The 18,743-nt window shown below is 39.2% G+C and overlaps 1 protein-coding gene across 2 annotated transcripts in view; it reads right to left on the bottom strand.

Annotated features, from left to right (window-relative positions):
- The window catches only part of BARD1 (BRCA1 associated RING domain 1), a 171,490-nt gene that overhangs the window by 77,799 nt on the left and 74,948 nt on the right, over positions 1 to 18,743 (bottom strand). The window contains exons 1-2 of one of the 2 annotated variants that reach the window (XM_039233207.1): positions 11,578 to 11,827; positions 288 to 344 (exon numbers count right to left, since the gene is read on the bottom strand). In XM_039233207.1, coding sequence (XP_039089138.1) covers positions 288 to 344; positions 11,578 to 11,720 — 200 coding nt within the window. In that variant the 5' untranslated portion in view covers positions 11,721 to 11,827. Of the gene's footprint in view, positions 1 to 287; positions 345 to 11,577; positions 11,828 to 18,743 lie in introns of those variants that run through there. The other variant, XM_039233208.1, reaches the window with a different exon arrangement.

Genomic DNA, 18,743 nt, shown 5'->3' with positions numbered 1-18,743 from the left:
AGGAAAAAAAGAGCCGTATTTCAATTACATAACAGATTTTTCTCCCGAAGCTTAGCAGAGCTACTTACTAAGCTCTTCAACTTTGAACAAGTCATCGCCTTTGAGCTTTGATGCTATTTTTAAATTAAGACAGTTTTAAGTATCAAAATGAGACAATGTACAGTAAGTTCTTTGTAGTCTCTGAGAGTTACCCAAACATAACATACAACATATTATTAATGTGATTAAATGAGGATGACCTAGGAAAAAAATATAGTCACACTATGTATCAAGCTGTAATTACTTACCTACAGAATATGTGCTCACATCCCCCTAAACACACAGGCTCCCTCAGAATATTAGTGCTGAAAGGAAAACAATCAAGACTTAGGTCATTGTTAGACAAACATTTATTACCCAACATTTCTTAAATCCAAGGCCAACACTATCATATTTCTCTTTCCAAAGCAGAAGATACTAAAGATGTATTTATTTGAAAGGCTGTTATTCCCTGATTAAACATTGTATCATCACAAATCTAAATTCAAATAGTTACTACCAAACTCAGTACAAACTATAACATTTTTTATAAGGCATATAGTGGGAATTCAGAAAGAAGCAATTTTGTTTAAGTATCTCTATTCCTCTTATAGAGGTTGGTAAAACCAATCACTGACTGCTTCTTTCAACTACTAAGATACATCTTCACTTAATAATTCAAAGTATAGGGGCGCCTGGGTGGCTTAGTCGGTTAAGCGTCCGACTTTCGCTTAGGTCATGATCTCGCGGTTCGTGGGTTCGGGCCCCGCGTCAGGCTCTGTGCTGACTGCCAGCTCAGAGCCTGGAGCCTGTTTCAGTCTGTGACTCCCTCTCTCTCTGACCCTCCCCTGCTCACGCTGTCTCTCTCTCTCCTAGAAATAAATAAAACATTAAAAAAAAAATTTTTTTTTAAAATAATTCAAAGTATAGACCATAAATTTCAAAATAAGGTCTGAAAGGTAGAATGACCATATAATAAATTGTCCAAATGAGAACATTTCTGGCAGTGATGGGGCATAACAATTAAATAGGACACAGGACAGCAGGTGTAAAGCAGGACTGACCCAAGAAAATCAGAACATCTGACCACCTTGACCGTAAGAATTCATGGTTTCCCACAGGAATACATTGGTTACTGGCTATTGTTAAGAGGCCATTTATTTTTCTAGATGCCTTGTCAAAAATACAGCCATTCTTTCAGTTCACAATTAATTGTTTTGTTCTTTAAGCAACTGCAAATAGGAATCATCAGATTGACATTCTACAGATTGAGTGTGACTCATGGCATTGGGGAAAGAGAGACAAACAATTATTGTCCATCAAAATACCTGCTACATTTGATAATCCTCAGAAACTTTACAGTACATACTTATTAATAAACACATCAAGTCATTATATTCAGAGGGTGTAGTGCAGCAAGAGCAAACAGGAGAAAATAAAGCTTTTGAAGGATGAATATTTTTTAATGCTTGGTTTATTACACTAACCTTAGGACCTTTAGGTATTTACAGCATTATAATCCAATTACCTCTGTATATACACCACATAACAATAAAAACAGTTTTCCACATTTCTTGAAAGATCAAAAGTATCAAACTGCACATTTAATAGATGTGAACATTAAAGTGAAATTGAGCTTTCAGAAAGAATGCTAAAAACAGAGTACACACCTACAATGTTATCCTCAAGATATCAAAAATGGTGCTCACTGACATTATAAAACCCATTACTTTTTAAAAACTCGCAATGTCTGATTTTTTTATCCCACTACACAGATCATAGTGTTAAAAACATGACTTCTGAAGTGCCAGCCACTTTTGTGACTCTGGCAATGAAGGTGATCTCTGCTACAACGATCACACTCCTCCTATAATTTTTGCTCACTATTTCACCTACCAAATCTAATCACTCCTCTCCTAATCAAGTGTGGTGAATTCTACTTCATTACAAGTTCCATAAGAAGATCTCAGAAATGATGCATCTCACTTCATCCTATCATTATACACTCCCTATATTATTTTATTCCATCACTCTGATGAAACCTCCACCTTCAAGTTGCTCTCCACCTTGAGAGAACTCCATTCAGCTCATTAGCTCCTTGGATTCCTAGGCCACCATTACTACTTCACAAGACCTCTTCACCACCACCCTATTTTCACTGACCTTTTAGACACTCACAAATGCCAATGCCAGATAGGCCCCACAGTCCACTCCTTCCTCACATCCTCTCAGGGGATGAATGACAATTATCAAAAGACAGAAATGTACACCTGTCTCTATAAATTCAGTTGGTAGTTTCTTCACCTTTGTATCTCTACCAAAGTGGTATATTAGACTTTCAGTAAATAAACAAATGAATAGATGGCTATTCAAAACAGTCTCCACGCTCCTAAATCCCATTAACCTGATTGCGATCTTTTCACCACCTAGACCTAGTCCGACCTCTTCACCCACAATCTTGTCCCTCCCTCTGGGCTCAGAGGGAAAGATGTTCTGCAGTCATTCTTCCTTCTTAAAATGTGCTGCTCCTCCTAGATCCCTAGTATCTAGTCCCTAGATCTAGTATCTTCCCTGTCTCCTAAAGTGGTTGATTCTCATCATTATATTCACCAAAATTTCTTCCTCTATCTGCAACTAAACATGCACAGGTACTGTCTCCTCCACCCTAAAAAACAGCACCTTCTTTGGATCCTGCCTCGCTCTACCTTCAACCCCAGCTCTTCCCCTTCCTGCAGATATAAGGTCCTCAGTAAATGCTCTACACTTTTCACTACATACATCTCCTTCTCTCCCTAGCTTGAACTCCCAACTCTGCTGAAACTGTTCTCCAAAGCATTTTTAGGCCTCGTTTTCCCAGACTTCTCTGTGAGGTAACATTGACCTCACCTTCTTTCCTGAAACCTTTCCTTCTGTTGAGTTTTCATTTTCTTATAGCACATTTATCTGCCTATTTCAGCATTCCATTAGCTGCTTCTTTTCCTGTCTCTCAATTGTAGGCTTACCCCAAGGATGCAGTTCACGGTCTTCTGGCTTTCTACGGCAGTAGTCAACTCAATGCCTTGTTTTTATTTCTACACTTAAATTTCCTTTCTATGATGACTCTGAACCTGTTATCTATGGTTCTGACCCTTCACCCTAGCAATGAGATGCTACAGAGTGATTAGCAATGAACCTAGTATATATGAATAACTGATCAATTGTACTAATTATTCTAATTTGTGAGCTAAAATATATTTTTTGTTGCTGTTAACAGATGAGGAAGGACACTGGAAGACTGACGGAGAAGTATGTGCATGTGCAGAAAAGTATGTACACGTGTTTAGTGGAAGGAGCAGGGAGAAGGGTGTTATACCCAAGAGTGGGAGGAAGAGGTGTGGTGTCAAGTTCAAAAAATTGTTAATGAAGAGCTTAAAGAGCAGATAAAGAGTGGCAATGATCTCTGTCAAAGCTAGGCTTTCAGACAATGTCTAGAGCTTAGCAGAGAAGTACTCTGGAAGAAAACAATTTTTATTACAACCAGACAATAACTATCAAAATTTTAAATGCACCCACTTTGAATTCAACTATTCCCGTGTCAGGAATTTATCTGTCAGAGATATTCAGATGCTTGCAAAACTGAAACTCTAAAATACCAAAGATGTCTATCTAGACAGGATAATAAAGAGATTCCAGAGATTAAGAATTAAAACTAAAATGTCGTGTTTTTAGTTTTAATTCTTATGTGTATGTATGTATATGTATGCATATACACACATATATACAGATATACATTTATGTATTTTTTTAAGGATTCAGAACAGCATATGACATCTCAAGAGTGATAAGGGATGCCCAGCATTCAGAATCATGATTTAAAATTATTTTGTACTTCAAATTTTATACCCAGTCACCTTCCACTGTAGGAAGTTAATAGATAATAGTAAGAAAATTCATCTTTTAGTGCAGGAAGTTACAAAGTTATAAATAATGTCTAAATAGAAAAAATTAAGAGGCAGCAATAGAAACGTATTATTCGGAAATGTAGATGTAAACCATGAAGAACTAAAAGATGAAAGAAGTTGTATATATCTGGAGTAGATGAAGCAAAAGAATGTTTTCATTATGTCTTTGACTTTGACTTTGTTGACTATGTTCATGCATTATTTGCTTTTAAAGATTTTATTTTTAAGTACTCTCTACATCCAACACGGGGCTTGAACTCACTCACAGTCCTGAGATCAAGAGTTGCAGGCTCCACTGACTGAGCCAGCTAGGCGCTCTGTTCATGAATAATTTTAACTAAAAATTTTTAAAGGCCATTGACAAGGATATTCATTCTAGCACAGCTTATTATAGCCAAAGACCAGAAACAATCTAGTCTAAACAATCAAAATTTTAACCAACAAGGAAATGGTTAAATAAATCATGATACATCTTCCTGATGTATAGTATCTTCTCATCTGAAGCTTACAATGCTCACATAAACACAGAAAACCTCTTAAAGGGCACGCAATGTATTGCTCATAGTGGTTCTTAAAGAAAAGGATTCAGGCTCACCTGTTACTCCCTTGAATATTTAATCACCATATACCTTGATATTTTAATGCACGTATTATTTCAATTTTGAAAAACTTAGTATTAGAAAGTTCTTCACAACCAGTAGCTCCAAAGCAAGCAAACTCTTCTTGCACTGCTCATCCACAAAACTCTGTGTTCTCAGCAGGCCAGTGTCTGTAATATTTCTCAAATAATACCCAAGATCCAAAACCAAGCCCACAACTGCTCAGACGGTTCTCCCCAGCCTAGACTACACGTCCTCCCCCCAACCGCCAAAACTAAGCCCAACACATTATCCAAATATTATCCAGGATGACATAATAAAAATGACACTAAACAAAGCACAGAAATTCTTGGATTTTAGTTTCCATACCATCACTTATGCAAAATCTGTACCTTGCACCAGACATATAAAGAACACAAGGTTGACTGCAATACAATCTGTACTTACACTAAGGGTTTATAATCTAACTAGGTAATCTGATAAGCAAAGTTAGTATATGACTTAAGAGAATTACAAAATGCTCTCAAGTTCCAGAAAGACAGCATCTATTTGGAGCTCTGGAAATCAATGCTGAAAGCTAAATTATTTTGTATTTTATCTGCTTGATTCCTTATCCCCCCCAACCCCTGGTTTCCAAGTAGACTCTAGCCCTACAAACAAGAGATCTTGACTTTTATTTTTTTCTGAGCTCCCCAACACACCATTACCTCTCTAGCATGGTGCTATATGAACAGCAGAATTTTGATAAATCCTTAGTGAATGAAGCAAATGGAAGAGTACATAAAAAATGAATTTATATTAAGAATTCTATTTTATCTTTACCCTATTCTTTGTTGGATATACATATATATTAGAAAGAAAAAAATCCAGAAGAATAAGAGAAGACATTTGCATGGTAACAAGATTTTTGTACCTTGAAAATTCAGCTACTCTACTTTTTCCCATCAGCAGTCATACTTCTGTTACTTTACATGTAGCTGATTTGGAAAGATCAGCACAGCCAGAGGATTATAACTTAGGGAAGAACTAAGTAGTGAGAACAAACAATTTTTTTTTTTAAAAGGGCCTATTGATATAAAAATTTATTTGCAAAGAAGAAAGGGAAAGTAAATTCAGTTGAGATTACAATACTGAGGCAGACCTATTTTTTAACAGAATGGCTTCCTAAGCTTACTGAGATAAACGGCTATTTAACATTAGGCAAGATAGCTACCACAGTGCTCTTACATTTTTGAAAATCGCCAAGTAACTTTTAAGTGTGGGTCAACACATTTAACACCAAAATGCACAGGTTTTTCAAGCCAATTAAACATATTTATCTTTAGAAGAAATAAAACTGTTAGGTAAGGGATATGAATACTGACACAAAAGCATCTTATTCTGTGTAGTTATTTTGTATGCCAGATTCAAGTAAATCACATGGGAATTTTTTTTAATTATGTCTAATTTTTTAGTGTTTATAAATATTGAATAAGTCAATGAGTCAATATCCCAAAAGCCAAATGGGCAACAGGATTCTGTCTGTTAATGACTGATTATAATAGGATCTACTGTTATGAGACAGATAAGCACAGAGAATATTCTGCATACCTTCCTCAAATACTTCTGGTTATGTGTCCTCTATTCCCTTTCTTCCAAAGCAAAACAGTATCTAAGTAACTGTCCTTAACTTTACCTTTTCTACCTAATGTTCAAATGTTGAGTTTTAAGGCTCTTTATGTTCTCTTCCCTGCTCACTTCCAGAACTATGCCTTCAAGCCATCTAAAGCAGAGGACTGTTAAAAGTGCACTCCCAGCCTAAAATCTCTCCTCAAAGTCCCAGGCTCAAATAACAAGAACTTCACTTGTACAACCATCCCCAATGCTATGGGGAACAGGTGCTCAATGCCTCAGTTAAGTTTCTCTGGGAGTCACAAGCACTACAGAAGACCAGGTACATGGAGGCCTATAATGGGTCTGTGGTTCTAGCTCTACCTCCAAAGGGGAAAGACCTCTACCTTCTACATCTGCTCTAAGACCCTAGTCATTGTTTGCTATGGGTAACTAACCCCAGGAACCTATGGAGGATTCTGGGTGAGTCAAGTGAATTAACAAGGTCCTTCTGGTATTTCCACTTGTAAAGCCTACTTAAATGTGATCCTAACTTAACCTAAATTCTTTCATGCACTAATTTAACCAACACTAAGAAACTACATGTTCAGCACTGTGGCTACAAATGTGAACCTGTCTGTATGAAATGTGTACCTGTCTTTATGAAATGTGTATCAAAGAATCAAAATACCATATAAGTAAATAAATCCTACATTTAAAAGGGATACATGATACATCTGAACACCAATGACTGTGCCTTTTCTGGATGTATGTTAAAATATGGAATATGCAGAACTAGAGGGAGCCTTAGAAAGCCCTTTGTCCATTTTCCTCTTATAGATAAGACATCAAAGTTCAGGAAAGTTACACATATTGTTCTACTTAGGAACTATGTGAACCAATTGAATAGTCAGTTGTTAGGCTACCAATCACTCTCTGATATGACCCTTTCTTAACTCTCTGCCCATCTAACTCACTTTCCCTTTATTCTACAGTACGTTTTAGCCTACTGCGATTAGCATACTCCACCAGTCTCCATCTGTGAAACTCTTTCCAAGGCCCAATTCAAAAGCCATGAAGCTTTCCTCCACTGGCACCATCCAAGTACTCTTCTCTACATCTCCTTGGCCTTCATCAAAATTTATCCTGAACTCTGTGTGCATTTTATCCCTGTTAAGCATGTGCTCCTTAAAGGTAGAAAATGTCTCACCATGTCACCCCTAATGTGGTGCCTCATTTATGGTCCTAATGAAGAACCAGCACCAGAGCAAGCCAAAGGAGTAATCATCCCACTTAAGGATCACTGGCCTATTAAAGTGCTTCTGAACATTCAAAGTTAATGAAGACAGAAGTTTAAAGCTGGGGTCAGGAAGTCTATCCTTTACTTTACAAACATCCATATAGCACATAGAACATAATAGGCACTGCTCTAAGTATCTTACAAATATTAACTCATTTAATTCAGATAACAACCTCTTAAGACAGAAACTACTACTATTCATTTCACAAATGAGAAAAGGAAACATGCAAGATAAAATAATTTACTCAAAATCACTAAAACAGGATTTGAAGCCAGAGTTCAAAATTAATGCTCGTAACCACTAAGCAATGCTGTAAAAGAAAACAATCTTGATTGCCTTTAAAATGACAAAAGATAATTTAGAAAAATAAAATCATCTATGCTAAAAGTCACCACGATTGCTTTTTTACTTTTCACTAAACGTTGATTTAAAAAAGTGCCAGAACTCCAAATCACACTACAGTAGAGGTCAACACGCACACAAATGTCAAGAGATACCTAATTATTTTAATTCACAAAATAGTGTCATATGTCACCCGGTCTTTTACATTACAGCTCTTATTATTTTTTCCTACTTCCTTTAGGAACACATTATTACTATGTTTTCTGTCACCCTCTCAAATGATACGAGCTTCCTGTCTCATTTTTCCAAATCTTTAAATAGCTTCTATCTGGTTGTGAGGCTGGGACCTAACACAAATGTCACATCTGGCCTCTTGAAAAATTTCATCAGCTGCACCTTGGAGTCATACTTATGTTAAAGGTCAAGAAACGATGCCCTATAATGTAGCCAATCCACCCTCACCCACAAGCAATGCTTCCTGTAAAACAGATCAATCAATATGCTACTTAAGACAGGTGACACCTGGGAACACAATATAGATGACAGCTGCAAGCTGAATGTGAGGGTAATCGGGGTAATCACTGGTCCACTGGGTAGAACTCTGAAAATCTGTAAAAGGGCATACTGACACACAATTTCAAATAATAGGACACTGCCAGGAACCGTAGGTAACAAAGCAAGAAAAAGACCATCCTGAGTTGCTCCTTTCAAGCAATGGTGTCAGGCAGCTCCAGCGAAAGGCACCGGTGGGGAAAAAAGGGGTTATTTTCCCTGGTAAGAAGCAACAGGCCACGGTCTACATACTACAGACAGTGCCAAAACGTAGAGACACCGACAGGAATGCAAAATCATTTCTAAATATTAAACCCCATGTCGTATAAAATTTTACACTGAGGATTTTTAAACTTAAGGCCTGTTAGAACAGTTTAGCAAACTTTAGCTTAAGCACCAAATCAAGTTAGTAGACTGTTTCTGTACAGCCTTCTGTACATGAAAACTTCTTATGTTTTTAAGGGTTGTAAGACAAAAAATAGTAAGAACACAGATGGTGGTCAGCAAAGGCTAAAACGGTTACTATATGACTCTTTACAGAAAAAGTTTGCCAAGCTCTAGTTTAAAATCTTCAAAGACACTACTGAGATTTAGTTATTCCATCCGTGGTTCATATATTAATTTTTTAAGAAGATTCACTGGATTTCAGTATTATACTCCAGCCAACAATATAAGATGTAATAAAAGTCTGGACCTAGTTACTGATGTCTACTTTCAGCCCTCTGGCTCTTATTGTCTGCTCACTTTGGTTAGAAACTAGAAAACTATTTGGCAGGGGATAAAAAGTGAAATTGGGGGGGCACCTAGGTGGCTCAAGCGTTGGTTGGTTAAGCGTCTGACTTCAGTTCAGGTCATGATCTCACAGTTCGTGGGTCTGAGCCCTGCAACAGACTCTTTAACAGTTCGAAGCTTGGAGCCTGGATCCTGCTTTGGATTCTGTCTCACTCGCTCTCTCTGCCCCCCCCCCCCCACTCTACCTCTCTCTCAAAAATAAACGTTAAAAAAAATTTTTAAGTGAAATTGGCTGTATTAGATTTCACGACAACCTATGGATTATTCTTATTCTTTTTCTTATAAATCACTTAGTTTGCCTTCCCCAAACCACTCAGCAAGCCGGCTATGCTTTTCTGTATTTTTATGACAGATATTATTTATCACTTATTCTATAACAACCACCATACTGAACACTTTACACCTATATTTTCATTTAGTTTCCTCCCTCCCACAGAATGTTAGCTTCCTAAGGACTGAAGTTGTTGTCTACTTTGTTCACTAACGAATCCTCAATGCCAAAATAGCACTCTGCAGGTGTTCAATACCTTCTATTAGTAATGAATCCTCATAGGTGGATGAGCAGAGCACTATTATCACTCAGATGGAGAAACTGAGGCACAGAAGTTAAATTACTTGAGCCATGGGGTGCCTAGGTGGCTCAGTCAGTTAAGCGTCTGACTCCTGATTTCAGCTCAGGTCATGTTCAAAAGGTTCTTGGGATCAAGCCCCACCACAGGGTTCTATGCTGACAGCACAAGCCTCCTTGGGATTCTCTGTCCCTCTCTCTGCCTCTCTCCCCAACTCTTGCATTCTCTCTCTCAAAATAATTTTTTTTTTAAATTTTAATAAATACGTAAGTGACCGGAGCCATAATGTCAAAGCTGGAACGTGAACTCAGCCATCCTGACTACACTCTAAGTGAAGCACTACGCTGCTGCCCTAGTACCTTCCAAACAGAAATGTCCCATCTGAAAGTCTAAGTTTTGTTTAACTACTAGGGTTTGATTATAATTGCTTCCATTATAGCAACTAGGAGAGCTAGGTTTAAATTTTTTATTCTCAGGGGCGCCTGGGTGGCTTAGTCGGTTAAGCGTCCGACTTTCGCTTAGGTCATGATCTCGCGGGTCGTGGGTTCGAGCCCCGCGTCGGGCTCTGTGCTGACTGCCAGCTCGGAGCCTGGAGCCTATTTCAGAGTCTGTGTCTCCCTCTCTCTCTGACCCTCCCCTGCTCACGCTGTCTCTCTCTCTCTCTCTCCTAGAAATAAATAAAAATATTAAAAAAAAATAAATTTCTCATTCTCAGATGGAGGACCCCTGTGTTATGAAAAAACACACACAATTCAGAACGTCTCCATGTATCCTAGCAAAAGTGCCACTTTTCTAAGGAGTGCAGTGATTTTTTTTAAGTTTTTGTAAAACCAAATATAAGTGCAAAACTCGGTGACAGTTAAGTCCGCCTCATTTTTAAAGAAAAAAGCTGCTGTAACGTGTACTTTATGTTAAGTTCTGCAGGTTGGAAATCGGAGATTCAAAACAAAGTCCAAAAAAGAAATACAGTCAGGACAGCTACAAGCAGAGAGAAAACCTGCCTGAGTGATATGGATGCAGAAATACCGAGCTGTGCACACAGCAGGTGCTCAATCAATGCTTTTGGAAGAAACGAAAAGGGTAACAAGCTCTTCTTGGGTTTTATAAACCTCCTTGGTTTGTATACTAGGAAAAGCTACAGGAAAAGCACGGAGTACCAGTCATGAAAATGATGTCTTCAGATATAATGAAAACTTGAAGGGAGAGGGCTCCCATGGTGCAACAGCATGAAGGAAAATAAGAAGCAAAAAATGATAATAAATAGCATCTCTAAGAGCTGGAACCCCAAGCGATTACAGCCTTTTGACTAAACCAAGGAAATGAGAAACTGAATGACAAATAGAATGGCTGTGTCCATCACACTGCCATCTTCAATCTACCTCCAGCAAGGGTCCCCAAAACTCTCTCCTCTACCTAGAAAGAGCTGCAACGAAGTAAGATCAAAGAGGCAGCTTGGCAATGAGTGACAGCTGTTTGAAACTTAGCGGGCCCCTTCAAAGTTCGCAGCCCTAGGCTCTAGAAGGATCCAGGGCCCTGTAAAAAGGGCCAATACCTTAGCCCCACCCCAGCCCCACAGATTCAAAGTCTGGAGGCGGGGCCTGAAATCTGCATTTTTAACCACACCTCCAGACGCGTCCTGGGCCCGCTAAAAGTTCGGCAACTACCATCTTAGTCGGGTTTGATAAAGAAAAGGCAAGCCGCGCGGAAAGGATGAGGTGGGGGCGAGGGAGGGGACAACTGACATCAGATCCCTAGGCAGGTACAAAGTCCGCTCGCCCACCCGACTGCGGAGCGGGAATGGAAGGAGGAAGCCTGGGTTTGAAAAGATCCCCTCCCCCGCCCTCGCGGCAACCCGCCGAGGGTCCGTCTTTACCATCGCGAGCAGCGCAGCAGCTTCTCCAACCGGTCGAGCGCGGCGCGGCTGTGGGCCCAGGCTCCGCGCCCCTCGGGCTCCATGGCGGGCGCGGGACGAGGCTCGTTCCCAGACCGGACCCTCGGCTGCCGATTCCCCGGCATCGCCCTCCCTTCGCCGGAAGAGATCCTCCCAGAGTTTGAGACGCGAGGGCTTGGGCGACGACTGAGACGCCGCAGGCCTCACACCCGACCCCAGCCCGAACGGTCCCAGGTTCTGGGCGGGCCGGACGCTGGGGGGGCGGGGCCCCGGAAACGCGCCAAAAGTCCAGAGCGCGGGGCCGGGAGGGGCGGGGCCTGCAGTTGGCGGGAAAGGGGGCGGGTCCAGGCCTCTTGGAGGGATAAAGGTGAGAAAAAGCAAGTCCTTTACTTTTCTGAACCATTGGTTTTAGGGACCTCTGGACGCGACTGATGGAAAATCACAAACCAAGGAACTTTTAGTAGAGGGGAATCTCTAAAGAATGCAGTTTTGACTACCTTAGAACTGGGAAAAGCTTTGGTCCTGACACTGAATGTGCCACCTTCTTTACTTCTGAGAAAGTAACTGTCTCACCCTCCCCCCTCCACCTTTTACAAGTTTTTTGGTTTGTTAAAGATCTGATGAGGGAGCTTGGGGAAAGCTGAGAGCAAAAACCAGGCTGGCATCCACCCCGCCCCATTCCCAAGCACAGGTGGAATGTGTGTGATACTCCTTGGACATTCCTGGCTACCCAAGAACAAAGGAAAAGTGTTACTGTGCTTGCCGTGGTAATGTGAAAAACTAAGGCAAATGAAAAAATAAATTCCCTTACTGACCATTGACAAGTCTTGAAAACTGGCAGAGTGACCTCCCTCTAGGAGCTCAGCTGCCTCAAAGACGACACTTTGGTGGGGGCAAAAGAGAACCGTAGCTTAACATAAGCTCAACCTCAAAGATCCTGTAAGTCAACTTTCTTTATCTAAACTGCCCCAAGATAACATGCTGGCAATCATACTCCAAGCTTATGCCTCCCCCCAATATATCTAAAGGGTCTCCTAACTGAGGATTTATTAAATGGTAATAAGCAGTGTTTCCCTAGAAATAGCTAGCCCTTCAAGGTCCTAGGAACCTTGCTTCCAAAATTCCTTAGAGACTTATTCTATGCCTGACCCACTTCCAATCTGAGAGTATATAATGAGTTACCTGTCAGGACTCCAGTGCAACTCTTCCTGACCATGGGTCCTGTCCCCATGTTTTAATAAAATCACCTTTTGGCACCAAAGATGTCTTCAAGAATTCTTTCTTGGCCTTTGGCTTTGAACCACTCCACCATCACCCCAAAACTTCATCAGATCCACACAAGGATCTTTCATTACTCGCCATATTTTATGGATAACACCTACTGAGCACCCTTCACCCTCCCCGTCCAATCCACTGCCAAATCATTGCATTTCCCCTCTGACTTATTCTCATATCTACCCACTTCTTTCTGTCTTCACTCCACCACAGGCCCCTTGTCTCACTTTTACCTAGATTGTTGCCTTAGCCTGCTGGCTGGTATCCATGTGTCCACCCAAGTCCCCTCTAGTCCTTAGGCTACACTGTAGCCATCTAAAACATTTCCAAATAACATAACCACTTGGTTAGTAGAAACAGAATAGGGGGAAAAAAAAAAAAAAACTAAGGAAGATCTTAGAGGGTATTTTTACTGACCTGTAATAGCGTATTAAACTAACCAAATTTTTTTTCTTAAACTCACAGGTAGTCAAGAAATTGATTTTGATTATTAACTCTGTTAAACCATTGCTTACTCTTTGCAGAGCTTCAGAGAAATCAAACTCTAGAAAACTTAAAACGTTACATACACTTGGAGATACTGTGGTATATAATGGAGTAAATTGGGGATTTCAGGAGCCAGACATACCTACTTCTAATCCCACTTCCTCTGCTAAATAATTTTGTGATTTAAATCAGATCTTAAGTCCTCTGAACATTAGTTTCCCTATCTGTAAAGTGGGAATACTTATTCCATAGATCTAAAGGATTATTATATGAGATAAATGTAAAATCACCTACATCATAAGTGCTCAATAAGTGGTAGCTAATATGAAGATGATTACATATATAACCAGTACTGGTTTTCTTTTTTTTAAAATTTTTATGTTTGAGAGAGAGAGAGAAAAAGAGACATACATAACTGGTACTATTAATGTTTTACTTACCACAGAATAACACTGAATAATTTTATCAGATGCTTTTGTAATTAGGACATAACTGATCAGAGTAAATGCAAATTTCACACTTTGGACCAAACAGTTGTTACTGACCTATTTGTATAGCGCTATTAAATGAGTTGTGCAGGGACAATGAGGTCTTTCTCCCACTAGCTTCCTCTTCTTTCCTTCTGCCATTGCCTCATCACCTCTCACCAAATCTCATGAAATTCTCAGCAGCTGGTTGATGGCAGTCATAGTAAACTCATCAAGAGAATAAGCAAGGTTACTCTTCCATCTGCAACTTCCCCTTCCATTACCTTCCTCCAGCCCTGCTCTGTTAGCACAAGTGGCTGATGCTTTTACCTTTACTTAAAAAAAAATTTTTTTTTAGAGAGAGAAAGCGCACAAGCAGGAAAGAGGGGGGCAGAGGAGTGGCGGGGGGCGTGGGAGGGGGGGAGAGTATCCCAAGCATGTTCCACGCTCAGTGCTGAGTCTTGACTCAGTCAGTACTCAATCCCACAATGCTGGGATCATGACCTGAGCCAAAATTAAGACTCAGACACTCAACCAACTGAGCTACCCAGGCACCCCACTTTACCTTTCTTTTTAAATTCCAGTATAATTAGCACAGTGTTTTATTAGTTCCAAATGTGCAATATAGTGATTCAACAATTCTGTACATTATTCAGTGCTCATCACAATTAGTGTACTCTTAATCTCCTTCATTTATTTCACCCATCCACCTCCCCTCTGGTAACTAGCAGTTCTCTATTTATAAGACTATTTCTTGGTTTCTATCTTATTTCCTGTGTTCATTTTTTCTGTTTCTTAAATTCCACATATGTCTAAAATCATATGGTATTTATCTTTCTCTGACTTACTGATTTCACTTAGCATTATACCCTCTAGATACATCCATGCTGTTGCAAATGGCAAGATTTCATTCTTTTTCTTTTTATGGCTTAGTAGTATTATACTGTGTGTGGGTAGAGATGATAGATAGATAGATAGATAGATAGATAGATAGATCTTTATACATTCATCTATGGATGGACACTTGGCTATTTTGGCTATTGCAAATAATGTAGCAATAAACATAGGGGTGCATATATCTTTTCTAATTGGTGTCTTTGTATTCTTTGGGTTAAATAGCCACTCGTGGAATTACTGGTTCACATGATAAATCTGTTTTTAATTTTTTGAGAAAACTTCATACTGTATTCCACAGTGGCTGCACCAATTTGCATTTCCACCAACAGTGCATGAGAGTTCCTTTTTCTCCACATCCTTACCAACACTTATATTTTCTTCTGTTTTTGCTGTTAGCTATTCTGATAGGTGTGAGGTGGGATGGCATATGTTTTTGCATCAACCTTTCCTCCCAGCCTTGGATCCTGGATTTTAAGAGCCAGTGCATTCTCCCATGTGCATTTATGTGTGTGTACAAAACATGGGCCAATCCAGGATGAGGTACACCAAGAATGCCTAAAATCCTGGAACTGTGCTTCCAGAGAACAACTTCCCAGGAAAATCCAGTCCATCTATGGGGTTTTGGTAAAGCCTTAGCTTAGGCATTAGCAGTATCCTGTCTTCACTTTAAAGGGGACTGAATGTCTTAATTCCCTTTTCGTGTCCTACAAGGACCTCCCAAGTACATCAGAGTTTAGGTTTGTTTCTCCATTTTGCTCCTAGTCTGTTCTCTTCCAGCTAAGCAGGACCTTAGACTCTTCCAAAATTATTCAGCCCACCCAGTGTAACATTTGGGTCCTATGGGCATTCTGAGGCAGACAAATCGGCTTGCTTTAGCCTGTTTACATATCCTTCTCTCTTCATGCCCTTTCCAACTGCATTGATTACCATCTGTAGTGCTGCTTATACTCCAAAGGCATCTTGGTCTGGTCTCTTTCCTGATCTTCAGGCTCAATATCACAGTTTGTGGAAAACAAACTGTCTAAATGTTAATTTCTTTCTTCTGTTGTGTTGTGAAGGCTTTCACATAGTAAATTTCCCTCATATGCACTTGGATAAACATATTTAACAAGCAAAACAGGACAAACATAATACCAAGGCTCTTCTCGTTTGGGAATGTGAAGCTACCTCACAAATTCAGCACGTACCCAAATTCTTCTCTGGCTTTTAATTATGGTGTCATACGATAGAATCAAATGCTGTGACTCTTTTGGGTGCATTCTCTTTTTCACGTATAAATTTTGTTTGCCAGGACCTCTATGAAACATAGACCACCCCCCCCCTGCCCAAATGCAGTTTGAGAACAACTGATAAAGAACAATTGAATGGAACAGACCTCCACAGCATCCAGGAGTGTGGTCTGCACTCTCTACATTTGACTCACCTAGCCTTCCTGAGTGAAAATGCTCTTAACCTAAGTTAAAGTCATAAGCTCTGTGCTATTTTTTCTGGAATCCAATGTGGCATAATGATTAAGTGCATAGAGCTCTGAGTGAAGCAGAACTGGGTTATAAACCAAGCCCTGCCATTTCCTATGATTGTACCCAAGGGCCCGTTGTTTAACTTGTTTTGGAACTTAGTTTCATCTCTTGTAAATTTAAGATTAACATCTCCCAACCTCACACTGGTAGGGTTGTTGTGAGAAAAGAATTACAAATTGTGAAAATGTTCTAAACTAGTAGTGCAGCCCAACCAAGGGAAATCTCTTCATGATGAACTGGACTGAGCTTTAACACATACATCAAAGCTTAATTCACAGTAAGCATTGAATACATTTTCCCCCAATTTTAGGACTAGTTCTGGCATTATTGACCTGTACTAAGCCAGTTATACTTGCTTTAAAATTCTCATAAGAGGGGAGCCTGGGAAGCTCAGTCGGTGAAGTGTCTGACTTTGGCTCAGGTCATGATCTCGCGGGTTCATGAGTTCAAGCCCCACGTCCGGCTCTGTGCTGATAGCTCGGAGACTGGAGCCCGCTTTCAGATTCTGTGTCTCCCTCTCTCTCCGCCCCTCCCCCCATGTTCATTTGCTCTTTTTCTCTCTCTCTCTCTCAAAATAAATAAACAGTAAAAGAAAATCATTTAAATTCTCTTAAGAAAGAGTGCATATTCTGAGTAAGAAGGAGCCACTTATTTCATGACTGTTGGATCAGAAATACTTGCTGGAGCAACCCCTTTGCAAATATGACTCAATTCTGAAAGGAAGCTTGAATTTTGTTTAATGATCATAATCTCTTTCAGTATCATCTCAAATGAAGTGTCCACTGGATTTCTAACACCATTCATGGCATGATGTTGGTACTAGCTAATAAAAAATCTTTATAGTGTTTGTTCTATTAACTTGGAGATCTTTATTTACAACATTTTGTTCATCCTCTCTAAGAGCAAAAAATCCTCAGCAATTAGAAACAGTAACTTTGTTCTGTGTGCTATAGATAGGTTATATGAACCAAACAAAAAAGTTTGGTTTAGACCAAACTAATTTAGACCAAATTTAACTAGTTTAGACCAAAACTAATCAGCACCCACTAGTCATGGATGCCATAATGACCAATATGGGTTTCTTCTTGATTGATACAGTTGGGCACATGATCGAGTTTTGGATGCAGTGGAGTATACCGAAATTTTTTGACATGCTGCTGTCTCAGACTTACACTTAGGGACACAGTCTGAACATCTCATAGACCTTGACATTTACTGAAAAATTACCCAAGTCTCTAGAAGCATCTAGATATTTTGAGATGGTGTTTGAAAGAATGTTAACTCCATTCTTGTGGGCATCTGCCAATTTTCTGTCACAGTCTCAAAAGTAACTAGTCTAAGGACATAGTTACATTAATATGTCCCTACAGCAGTGGTTTTAAAGGTTTTGGTATCTTCTGTATTTCCTGACCATTTATCAAATTTAGCCTGACACAGATATTTCACTGGTCATTGTTTTTTGTTCAATAGACTTCAGAGTTCAGCCCATTCCACTGCTTTTTATTGCTTGCTATTTTTAAGGAGACACCTCAGTAGAAACCCCCTTTTTCTGTACAGTGTAATTACTGAAGCACATAAAGTGGTTATAGCAGGAATTTATCACTTTCAGGTGGAAATACTCCCAGCCAAATAAAAGATAGAGTAGGAACGCCAGAAGCAATTTATAACAGGCTCACTGACATTTTGTGTTGAGAAGCTCTACCACTGAATAAGCATCAAGTCATAAATCTCTGTAAACGTGATTAAAGCAAGCAAGTGATTCTTTGAGTGGACACGATAATAAAAAAATGCTGTGATTCAAAGTAGGAAAATTCTGTTGACAAAAATCACCAAAAACAGCTGTCAGTAAAATTTACAAACAGCTTGCTTTAAATTCTGTTGAATTCCAGCAGCTGTTTGTTTGCACATAAAATGTTCATTTAGGAAATGAGCATTGGCCCTAGTTTGGGTTCCATTGTGTTTCAAAATTTTGTAATCAGCTTAATCAACATTCATACAATAATTTAAACTTCTTTCAATGGACAAGAGGTGACTGGTATATTTAAGTATGCCTCATCTACAGTATGTGTTCAATAAAAAGAAGAATAAGAGTGAATGACTATATACCATTATCCCTGAAGCAATGGTCATTACAAAGCTTTATTTTTTTCCATGTATATATACTGCTTTAGAAATTATACCTTGTTCATTTTGGATTCACTTTACTAGTATTGGTAATAACCCTTAATAGCCCTTCAGCAATACATTCTAGAGTTTTAGAAAGCTGAATTAAAATTTAGTGACTATTGTAAAGTCACTCTCTGTGAGAGATAGTTCATTAAAGCTCTCCTCATATTTTTGCAAATGCCTTCATTTAGTTACTTTTCTCACTATCACAAAAGATAGATTAGATATTTTTTCATCTGTGAAGTAGGGATAATAGAAAATACTTTATTGCTGTTGTATAAATACAATAAGATAATACACTTAGCAAAGTCTTTAGAACATAGTAAATTCTTAATAA

Source organism: Hyaena hyaena, unplaced genomic scaffold (assembly GCF_003009895.1).
Source record: "Hyaena hyaena isolate Hyena2069 unplaced genomic scaffold, ASM300989v1 scaffold_71, whole genome shotgun sequence".
Classification (NCBI taxonomy): domain Eukaryota; kingdom Metazoa; phylum Chordata; class Mammalia; order Carnivora; family Hyaenidae; genus Hyaena; species Hyaena hyaena.
This window is presented reverse-complemented; position numbering and strand designations above follow the sequence as displayed.